Source organism: Manis pentadactyla, chromosome 3 (assembly GCF_030020395.1).
Source record: "Manis pentadactyla isolate mManPen7 chromosome 3, mManPen7.hap1, whole genome shotgun sequence".
Taxonomy (NCBI): Eukaryota; Metazoa; Chordata; class Mammalia; order Pholidota; family Manidae; genus Manis; species Manis pentadactyla.
Window position 1 is genome coordinate 160,829,698 of NC_080021.1, and position 12,081 is coordinate 160,841,778.

General features: G+C 36.8%; 1 protein-coding gene across 10 annotated transcripts in view; it reads left to right on the plus strand.

The window, feature by feature from the left end:
* The window catches only part of KDM4C (lysine demethylase 4C), a 490,870-nt gene that overhangs the window by 143,099 nt on the left and 335,690 nt on the right, over positions 1 to 12,081 (plus strand). For all 10 annotated transcript variants that reach the window (XM_057498655.1, XM_057498657.1, XM_036878839.2 and 7 more), the window contains one exon: positions 3,406 to 3,455. In XM_057498655.1, the coding sequence (XP_057354638.1) occupies positions 3,406 to 3,455 (50 nt within the window). The remainder of the gene's footprint in view (positions 1 to 3,405; positions 3,456 to 12,081) is intronic.

A 12,081-nucleotide genomic window follows, 5' to 3' on the forward strand; every position in this document is an offset into this window, starting at 1 on the left:
TAGTTTTATACTTTTGTGGTCTGAAAAATTGGTTGGTATAATTTCAATATTTTGGAATTTACTGAGGCTCTTTTTGTGGGCTAGTATGTGGTCTATTCTGGAGAATGTTCCATGTGCACTTGAGAAGAATGTATATCCTTTTGCTTTTGGATGTAGAGTTCTATAGATGTCTATTAGGTCCAACTGTTCTACTGTGTTGTTCAGTGCCTCCGTGTCCTTACTTATTTTCTGCCTGGTGGATCTGTCCTTTGGTGTGAGTGGTGTGTTGAAATCTCCTAAAATGAATGCATTGCAGTGTATTTCCCCCTTTAGTTCTGTTAGTATTTGTTTCACATATGCTGGTGCTCCTGTGTTTTGTGCATATATATTTATAATGGTTATATCCTCTTGTTGGACTGAGCCGTTTATCATTATGTAGTGTCCTTTATCTCTTGTTACTTTCTTGGTTTTGAAGTCTATTTTGTCTGATATTAGTACTGCAACCCCTGATTTCTTCTCGCTGTTGTTTGCTTGAAATATGTTTTTCCATCCCTTGACTTTTAGTCTGTGCATGTGTTTGGGTTTGAGGTGAGTTTCTTGTAAGCAGCGTATAGATGGGTCTTGCTTTTTTATCCATTCTATTACTCTGTGTCTTTTGATTGGTGCATTAAGTCCATTTACATTTAGGGTGACTATTGAAAGATATGTACTGATTGCCATGGCAGGCTTTAAATTCGTGGTTACCAAAGGTTCAAGGTTAGCCTCTTTAGTATCTTACTGCCTAACTTAGCTCGCTTATTGAGCTGTTATATACACTGTCTGGAGATTCTTTTCTTCTCTCCCTTCTTATTCCTCCTCCTCCATTCTTCATATGTTGGGTGTTTTGTTCTGTCCTCTTTCTAGGAGTGCTCCCATCTAGAGCATTCCCTGTAAGATGTCCTGTAGAGGTGGTTTGTGGGAAGCAAATTCCCTCAGCTTTTGCTTGTCTGGGAATTGTTTAATCTCACCATCATATTTAAATGATAGTTGTGCTGGATGCAGTATCCTTGGTTCAAGGCCCTTCTGTTTCATTGCATTAAATATATCATGCCATTCTCTTCTGGTCTGTAGGGTTTCTGTCGAGAAGTCTGATGTTAGCCTGATGGGTTTTCCTTTATAGGTGAACTTTTTCTCTCTAGCTGCCTTTGAAACTCTTTCCTTGTGCTTGATCTTTGCCATTTTAATTATTATGTGTCTTGGTGTTGTCCTCCTTGGGTCCTTTCTGTTGGGAGTTCTGTGTATTTCTGTGGTCTGTTCGATTATTCCTCCCCCAGTTTGGGGAAGTTTTCAGCAATTATTTCTTCAAAGGCACTTTCTATCCCTTTTTCTCTCTCTTCTTCTTCTGGTACCCTATAATACAGATATTGTTCCTTTTGGATCAGTCACACAGTTCTCTTAATATTGTTTCTTTCCTAGAGATCCTTTTATCTCTCTCTATGTCAGCTTCTATGCATTCCTGTTCTCTGGTTTGTATTCCATCAATGGCCTCTTGCATCTAATCCATTCTGCTTATAAATCCTTCCAGAGTTTGTTTCACTTCTGTAATCTCCTTCCTGGCATTTGTGATCTCCCTCCGGACTTCATCCCATTACTCTTGCATATTTCTCTGAATCTCTGTCAGCATGTTTATGATTTTTATTTTGAATTCTTTTTCAGGAAGACTGGTTAGGTCTGTCTCCTTCTCTTGTGTTGCCTCTGTGATCTTGGTTTGCCTGTAATTTTGCCTTTTCATGGTGATAGAAATAGTTTGCAGAGCTGGAATGAGTGACGGCTGGAAGAACTTCCCTTCTTGTTGGTTTGTGGCCTTCCTCTCCTGGGAGAACAGCGACCTCTAGTGGCTTGTGCTGGGCAGCTGCATGCAGACCGGGCTTCTGCTTCCTGCCCGGGTGCTATGGAGTTTATCTCCACTGTTGCTGTGGGCGTGGCCTGGCTCTGGCTGCTACTCCAAAATGGTGGAGCCGTGTTGGAGGTGTTAGCGGCCGGGAGGCTATTTATCTCCGTAGGGGGCCTCCGTGCTCCCTGGTGCCCACTGAGTTAGAGTACCCAGAGATCCCCAGATTCCCTACCTCTGAACTAAGTGTCCCGCCCTGTCCCTTTAAGACTTCGAAAAAGCACTCGCCAAAACAAAACAACAACAACAAAAAAAATTAATTTAATAATTAAAAAAAAAACAACAAAAAAAGTGCTAGCTTTTCTTTGTCATCCGTCGCTGGCCTCAGGCACCCGCTCACTGGTCTTGCTGCCCTGTTTCGCTAGTATTGGTGTCCCTGTCCCTTTAAGACTTCCGAAAAGCCCTCGCCAAAAAAAATGGCTGCTTGCTTTCCTTTTTTCTCTGGCACCGGCCTCCGGTACCCACTCACTGGTCTTGCTGCCCTGTTTCCCTAGTATCCAGGACCCCATGCATGCACTGTGTCTGCGCTCTGGTCCGGATGGCTGGGGCTCGGTGTTCAGCAGTCCTGGGCTCCCTCTCCTTCCTGGCTCGGAGTCCTCTCCTCCCTCGGGGAGCTGGGGAGATGGGCACTCGGGTCCCACAGGGTTGGAGCTTGTATCTTACCCCCTTCATGAGGCGCTCGTTTCTCGTAGGTGTGGATGTGGTCTGGATGTTGTCCTGTGTCCTCTGGTCTCTATTCTAGGAAGAGTCGTCTTTGTTATATTTTCATATGTGGTTTTGGGAGGAGTTTTCTGCTGCTCTACTCACGCTGCCATCTTGGCTCTGCCTCCGTGAGATTATTATTTTAAAATTTGTTATTAGTAAGTTCACAGTAAATAAGTCCAAAACACCAGGAACTTGTATCACCAAGTTAGAAACACCAGGAACTCATGATTTTAAAAGTCATATAATCATGAAATAAATAAAACTTATTTTTTTATTGAAAATCTATTTGAAAAGTACAATGTTCTTGGAAAGGTTTAGTGGAAATAAAAATGTTGTAATAATTTTGTGTTCTCTATCCTGCTTGTCAATAAAATAAATTTTAAAGGTTAAAAAAGAACCCCAGCAACCCAACAACCCAGGATTTCTTAAAAACAAAAACTAAGCTAACCAATCACAGAAAAAACACACACCCTAAACTGGCCCTCAATTGCTGGGATTCAGTGAGTGTAGGAGAGTGTTCTAGTCTCCATGCTGTGGTTAGCTGCCTTCTTATCTGTAAAATGTGTTTGGAATGGACAGCTGGGGCATTGAAATAGGTGGTTTATAAGTTTATTTTTCTTCTATCTAGTGTCCAAGGGATATGACTCTGTGATTGGTTTTCTAATCTCTACTCAGTTCATTGAAGTGGAGTTTGGCATTGATATTTTTACATGGCATGATTTAGAAATAGATATCCTTAGGATACTAGCTGAACAGTTATAAATCTAGAATTTTTATGTTTAAAATTTTAGGTATGCAATACCCCCGGAACATGGGAAACGACTTGAAAGACTAGCTCAAGGTAAACTTGCTTTCTGTATTTCTCATCTAGGTGGGATTTTGTTTTTCAGGTATTTTTACTATGTAGAATGTCATTGTTAATTTTAGTCTTTTCAGATTATTGGCTGCTTAATATTTCTCTAAGTGAACAATTCAAAATTTTTTCACTTTAATGTGTGAATATTTTCCCCTGTTGTATAATGTTCATGGTTATTTTAGTTGGCTGCTTAGTAATTAATCAAGTGACTGCACTTAACTTATTTTGGTTATTCCAATTATTTTTCTTTCATATAATGTATTTAACATCATTGTGCCAATAATATTTTTCCTTCTTTTAAGTCACACTTGGAGATAAATTCCAAAGAGTACTGATGCTGAATCTCAGAGTAAAGGTGTTTTATGAGTACTTTTCGTGTTGCTTGTCATTTCACCAACTGGTGTGTTAAATCTTCTGACTACCAGTTCTTGAGTAGCCTTTGGGCCAGGATTGCCCTTATGGAAGTAGAAGGTGAATGTCTCCAGGTAACTAGATAAGCATGAGTTTGTATGCCTTCTTAGACTGGCAAAATTAGACATACTTTACTGGAACTTGAATTTTTATTTTTTATGGCTTTATGCATCTTCATAAGGCCAGACTGAAGAATTCTTTGGGAACTCTATTGATTGTTTCACTCTGTGCCACCTGAAGAGAGTACCTTCCTCTTTTCTTGTCTTACAGATAAACCAGGCAATTTTGCTCCCATCTGCTTGCGCAGAGGAGGAGAATCAGGTTCAACCCCCTGCCAGTCTCATCTTCTGTTTTACTAGCCACCCTTACCAAGAAAGAAATAGGCTGGTAGTGACTTAGTTCCAGGGGAAAATGGCATTCCATTTGAGTGACAACTAAGGATAAAATATTCTGCTTTTATCCACAATTGAATCCTCAGTGAACATTGCCCTTCGATCAGGTGCTGATCTAAGTTTCATTGGTATGTTAGATTTGCCCTGTGGTAGGAAAGCAATTTTTTCCTCTACATTATGTATGCACTCATTTATAGTGAAAAGGGGGCACTGAAAAACCCTTGCTTTGATTGACAGTTCTGAATAGAAATTATTAATGGTGTCTAAAAGTTACTTCCCCCCAAATTACAGATGAATATTAGAAGAAATTATTACAGCATCACATTTGTAAGAAGCATTATTATAATATTGGAAGGCTAGTAACTATAAAGCCTTGGTGTTTTTTTTTCTTTTTTTTTTTTGAGAGGGCATCTCTCATATTTATTGATCATATGGTTATTAGCAAAAATAAAATTCTGTATAGGGGACTCAATGCACAATCATTAATCAACCCCATGCCTAATTCTCAACAGTCTCCAATCTTCTGAAGCATAATGAACAAGTTTTTAGATGGTGAACAAGTTCTTACATATTGAATAAGTTCTTACATGGTGAACAGTGCAAGGGCAGTCATCACAGAAACTTTCGGTTTTGATCACGCATCATTAACTATAAACAATCAGGTCAATTATGATTATTCGTTTGATTTTTATACTTGATTTATATGTGAATCCCACATTTCTCCCTTATTATTATTATTGTTGTTGTTGTTATTATTTTTCTAAATAAAATGCTGAAGTGGTAGGTAGATGCAAGATAAAGGTAGAAAACATAGTTTAGTGCTGTAAGAGGGCAAATGTAGATGATCAGGTGTGTGACTATAGACTAAGTATTAATCCAAGCTAGACAAGGGCAACAAAACATCCACGGATGCAGAAGATTTCTCTCAAAACAGAGGGGGTGAGGTTCTAAGCCTCACCTCTGTTGATCCCCAATTTCTCACCTGATGTTCCCCTTGTGACTGTGCCTGTCTTAGGTTGTTCCTCCCTTGAGGAATCTTACCTGTCTCTGACTACCCAGTCATCTTCCGGGGCCATACAGGGAAATGTAAAGTTGGTAAGTCAGAGAGAAGCAATATTGTTTGAAAAGGTTAGCTTTTTACTTTTTTGCAGATTTATGCCCTGTGGCTTCTATGCCCAGCATTTGTCTTGAGATATCTTTACCACTTGGAAGAATTATGATACTCGGTAATTTCGATATGAGGCATGAATTCTATTTAGGGGTTGTAATTGTGAAGGAAGAAGAGAAGCTATAGAAGTAGCAGACGGAAGAAAACATGGGAAGATTGATTATTTCTTTGACATATCTTCTTGTAGTGTAACATAAGCGTGTATAGGTTTCAAATTACTAATTAAATTGTGTGCACACATTAACATAATAGGAATACAGCTACATAACCAAAGCAGACCTACAATTATCAGCTGTATCCAGTGAAACCAAGAAAACCAATTAGGCACCCTAGGCATTTGTGAAAACGTATCAATGATATGATGGATATTGTCTAACTGAATTTGAATAGTTTGAGACAAATCAGACAAATTAAAACAACACATTCCTGGGAACTGTTCACATCCCATATGTTCTTTTAACAGTAGATAGTCTGTAGTCGCAAGATTTTGGAGCACTGCAACTTGCACTTCTAATTCTTGGTTGAGTTCCGACAGTATAGATCCAGTCAAATTTGTTGTTTTACTGTATGCATAGGCCAGCTTAGATATCTCCTTCTTTATTCCAATGGCAAGTCCAGGAACCGGTGGGATGAATGCAGCTACAACTACAACAGCACCAGGATCTTTGTTGAAGTTTTTTGATGATCATCTTCTGGAATGACTCTTCCAGAGAATGTTGATGTTGGAAGTTCTTCTTCATATCGTATCTTAAGTCGTTTTCTGGGTAGCCAAATTAGGCTTCGATCCTCTGTAGCCTTGGTGTTTTTTATAATGTAATACATTATAGTAAAATAGCAATGTATTGTAGTCTTGAACTTTGTTAAGGACTATTTTCATGAATATTAAGGTGTGTGAATTCTGGTTCTAGATAACAGATTATAGCACAGCTTAGAAAATAATTACCATAATCCTTAAATACATAGGCTATGAATTTTATGCTAAATCTATATGCTGAACTATCCTCTTCTCTGTCATAATTATTCTACCATTTCTTTGCTACACCACAGAGAACTTCTAAAATGGAGCCAATGTAAACTTTACAGTAGAGAGTCACACACTGAAATTTCTGCTATAAACTGTCTGTGAATGTTGATGTAAACTGTCTAAAAATGACACTCCAGGAAAATGGGTGCCATTTGTTTAATCAGTAAGAGGTTAATGAACTTGAAGGATGAACAAGAACTTTAAATTCAGTTGCCTGTTTATTCAAAATTGTTTTGCAACGTTATTTTGAGAAATGACACAGGGAAAGACCTTATAAGACAGTGGAGGGTTCCCATCTGCTGACTAGATGCCAGCCAAATTAATTGAATTCTGCTAAATAATTAAAATGATAAAATAATGCAGTAAATGTGATGGAGCATTATAGGCTGTCTAGGTCAAGGCAGCACTTGATACATAAAATGAAAAGCAGCCTCAGATATTTTCCATTATCTTGTCTGCACATCATAATTATCACACTTGCCTTTTATGCATGAGTGCTTTCATCTTTGGTTTCTATTGAAATCTTGATTAACTGTGGCACCTACAAATATTTTATCTGAAAGACATTAGGCCTGCATCTAATAAAGCCAGGAGTTTGATTTTGCCCTTCAGCTGCTTTCTCATTTATATAGGTTTTTTTTCAATATTATATAGCCATAAGTGTAATAAAAAATCTCAAGTGAATTGTTGCAATTTTTATAGTTGCTATGTTCACCTATAATGCCATTGCATTCTTTTTAATTTTTGCTTTGATACAATTGAATGGTAAGTATAAAGGCAAATAGAGGTATAATGTTAAATAATGAATGACAGTTTTGAACATTTTGAGTTTTTAGAATGTCTAAATCTTGTCTATTTTAGAAATAAGACAATATTTTGCTAGTCTGTTAAGTTAAGCAAAATATAGATTAAAGTAAATTGGGAATGGCTACATTTTTTGAAGGACTGTATTCCATTGGTCTCTTACTGTGAATAAAATACTAATATCTAAAAAAATTTAAGGTGATTTACTTTGATCAAAATTTGGCTACTGGGAAAAGAATATGTGAGTGAGGACTTTGCTGCAGCTGATTTTTGAAGTGTGAATGATTAGTAGGAATCTGGTTTCAAATGACAGTATAGTACAAGTGAAAAAATTGATTCTTTTATCCTTATATTTACTTGTAACAAGTGTTTTAGTTTAGACTTATTTAAAGAAAAACATTTCAGCAAAAAAAGAATAAAACAATTATTTTAGGTATGTGTGCAATTTTTTTTTTTATGTCTAGTTATCTTGAGTTGAAGCTTGTTGAGTAGAGAATCTGAACCTGATTTGCAGGGATTGTTCTAAGAGTCGGGGACAAGGGTCTGTGGGTGGGATGCAATAAGTCTGAGAAATCTGTAGACTCTCTGAAATTACATTCAAAATTGGGTATATATGTTGGTTTCTGGGAAGCCATCATCAAATTTCTTAAAAGGGTTTGGTCCAAAGGGATTATGAACCATTACTGTAAAAAGAATAGAAGAGCTGCAATAAATAAGTCATTTTAATTTTACATACAGATTCTAAATTGACCTTCTATTATACTTCTTTCTTAGAATTAGGAAAATGTATTTTTTTTCAGTTCTCAAAATGATAAATACATTGTTCCCTTAAGCATTCATTTATCTGATGGCCTGAAAGTATTATATTAAAATGTCTGGTTTTGAAAGGCTAATAAATAAAATACCTGTGATTATAAATAATCAATCTTAAGGAGCTCCCTAAGCCATAACAAATAAAGAAGTCCAGTGATATATCCTCTGCCTTCATATCTAACTCATGCCTTAGGCTTGGCGATCAGTGTGGTGTGTCAGGGTATGTTTAGCTTCATCTTACCATGAGCTGAGTTGCATTAAGAATGGTGAAACAATGTATTCTAAGCTTAATTTCCTCATAATCTGATGCCCCATATCACTGTCTGGGTTTAAGTGTATTGGAATATTTTATATTCAGCATGATACTAGTAGGATTTTAGACATTGGGCAATAATACGTAACTTACACCAAGCAAGTGTAATTGGAATGTGGGGTGAAAGACAATTTTGAGAAGTGACAGAGAGAATAGGGAGGAAAAGTTCAGGAAGGGAATGCCAGCTAGCAGGGAAGAATTACTGTGGAGGGAAATTAAGAGTTCTTTGATTCTGTGGGGTAGAGGGTGAGCCAGAAAAGTCCTGGGTAGCTTGACTGACCTATTTGAGCCCAGAGTGCTCAGCCAGGGGTGTCCTGGATGACCTATGAGTGTGTGGTCCATGTGTCATATCAAGGGGGAAAAAGCAGGAATTGAAACAAAGTAGTCTCAGGAATTCAGTAAACCCCATATGAAACCACAAATATGCTGTTAAATTGAGTGGAAGTCTTAACTCTTAAGTGTTCTTCCAACCAGGTTGAAATGAAAAAGATATGTCCATTATGCAGTGCACTGTTTAGGAGATAAAAATGAGGCAGTTATTTAGGAGAACCACCATCCTTCTTGATACAATGATCAGTATAAATTTCTCCTGACACTCCTCCTGGAGTTCTCCATAGAGCTGAATCTTTCCCAGTAGAGATGTTGATGGATTTAGGGGACACTAAAGCCTCAGTGTGATAATTTTCTACCCCATCCTGAGTAATTAATTGCTCCATGAATGATAGGAAGCACAGAGAGGCCAACTATAGCTTTAAACAGTAATGTTGACCTCTTAAGTAGGGATGTTGTTAAAACTACCAAGGTTCTCCCCACATAGTGTAAGTTCACCAATACTTTTCATTAATGAACTTGTTAAGAAATTACACGTCTAAATCAAATTGTTTATCTAAAATGATTTCCCACAGAAGCAATACTCCCTTGTTCTGTGCTCTTTTTCTTACCATTCATTTGTATGGTTGCTGCATTTTCTTCAGCCTTCAATCAGTCATATGAATATTGCAAAAACCATTAAAAGCTCTATCAAAGCATACTTGGGTAAATTTCAATTATATTCAAATGTAATTATCTTAATCAAAATCTATTGCTAATGTGAGTACATGTCTACATGTCTGATTTCTCCATCTTTCCTCACTCTTTTCTTTTCTCTGTTCTTCCAAAGTGATTAGTAACTGATTTCAACTTTTCCAAACTAGTGCTTGAATGCACATAGCAAATGTTACTAAATTTTGGTTTTTAAATCTTTTTCCAAGGCTAAAACTTTGGTAGTTTAATAGCAACAGCATGTGTTTGTGTTTGTCATATGAGACTGGGATTTAAAAAGATTTATAATTACATCTGCTTATTTCTAAAACACTTAAAAATATTTAATTTTTTTTTTTGGGGGGGGACTCAGATTGACTTAGGTAAAACGCAGTTACAGTAAAAGTATCCCCCTTTAAATATATAGTGAGTTTTGATAAATATATACAGTGGGGTAACTAACACCATTATCAAGATACAGAACATTTCCAATTCCCTGAAAAAGATTTCTTACACCTTTTTGTAGTTGATGCCCACCCAGTGGCAACCTAGTGACCAAATGAGTGGCAACCACTAATGTGATTTCTGTCCCTACAGTGTCTTAAACTTGGCATTATGCAATGTGTTGACTTGTATGTCTTGCTTCTTTCACTTAGGATAAGGCTTCTCACACATGATCACTTCTACACTGAATATAGGACATCCTTGGACATGTGTATAACCTGGTCCTTGGGAGGGCTTATGGGCTTCTACTATACTTCCCCCTGCTTCAGAAACTCCCAGCAGGGTTTTGTTAGTCTTAGCAAAGGTTATTATGGAATGTTTTTAAGGTTTTAGGGCTCTACTGAGATCTTTCAAGTAGTGTTCTTTGTTACTATGTGTTAAGTGTAGTGATAGGTTTTTTTTTTAATTGAGGTAAAATTCATGTGACATAAACCATTAACCAAGTGCACAAGTCAGTGGCATTTAGTGTATTCATTTAGTGCAACCATCATCTCTATTTAGTTCCGAGAGATTTTCATCAACCTAAATGGAAATCCTGTATATCTTAATCAGTCACTCTGTGTCTTTCCAAACTTCTCAGTCCCTAGCAACGACTAGTCTGCTTTCTGTCTAGCTGTTTACTTCTTTCGGATATTTTATTTATGTGGGATTATGCAATATGTGACCTTTTGTGTCTGGCTTTGTTCACTTAGTATGTTTTCCATGTTATAGCACATTTCAGTGCTTCATTTCTTTTTGTGGCTGAGTAATTGTATGGAGTACATTGTATGGATATACCATACTTTGCTCATCTGTTTATTAGTTGATGGACGTTTACATTGTTTTTACCTTTTGACTATGGCTAAGATTTTTGAGCATTATCTTGTTGATTCCCATAAGGATCCAGTGAAGATAGCCACTATGGGTAAACAGTATGGGAGTCCCTCAAAAATTCAAAAATAGAGCTACTATATGATCTAGCAATTCAATTTCTGGATGTGTATGCAAAGGAAATGAAATCACTGTCTAGGAGAGATATCTGCACTCCCATGTTCATTTCAGCGTTACTTACAATAGCCAATACATGGAAACAAGTCTTCACTGACAAATGGATGGATAAAGCAAATGGGTTAATGTAAGTACAGTAGTATATATTATTCAACCACAAGAAAGGAAATCCTGCCATTTGCAGCAACATGGATGAAATTTTTGCATTATGCCAAGTACGTAAATCAGAGAAAGACAAATACTGTATGATCTTATATGTGAAATAATAACAAAAAAACTGAGCTTAGAGATACAGAGAGAGAACTAATGGTTGCCAGAGGTAGGCTGTGGGGGAAGTAGGTTAAGGTGTTTGAAAGGTGCAAACTTAAAGTTATAAGGTGAATAAGTCCTGAGTTATAGGTGACTTTATTGTATATTTGGCAGTTGCTAAGAGAGTAGATTTAAAAAGTTCTCATTATACACACAAAATGTTTTAACTACCTAAGATGAAGGATATTAACTTATTGTGGTAATCATTTCACAGTGCATACATGCATCAAATCATTACTCTGTAAACCTTAAACTCATACAATGCTATATGTCAGTTATATCTCAGTAAAGCTGGTAATTGGCCAGTTCAGGTTTTCTTTTTCTTCCTGGGTCAGTCTTGGAGGGTTGTATTTTTCTAAAATGTTGTCCATTTCTTCTAGGTTGTTAAATTTGTTGACATACAATTTTTCATAGTATTCTCTAATAATTCATTGTTATATCCTTGGTGTCCGTAGTGATTTTTCCTTTGTCATTTCTGATCCTTTTTATGTGTGTACACTCTCTTTTTTTATTGTTAATTCTGGCTAAGGGTTTATCTAGTTTGTTAATTTTTTCAAAGAACCAGCTCCTGGTTTCATTGATTCTTCCTATTTTATTCTTCTCAACTTTATTTTATTTCTGCTCTGATCTTTATTATGTCCCTCCTTCTACTGACTTTGGGCATCATTAGTTCTTTTTGTTCTAGTTTCATTAGTTGTGAGTTTAGGCTGTTCATTTGGAGTTGTTCGTGTTTCTTGAGGTAAGCCTGTATTGCTATATACTTTTCTCTTAGAACTGCCTTTTCTGTATCCCACAGGTTTTGGGCTGTTGAGTTGTCTCCATATATTGCTTGATCTTTGTTTTAATTTGGTCACAGATCCATTGAT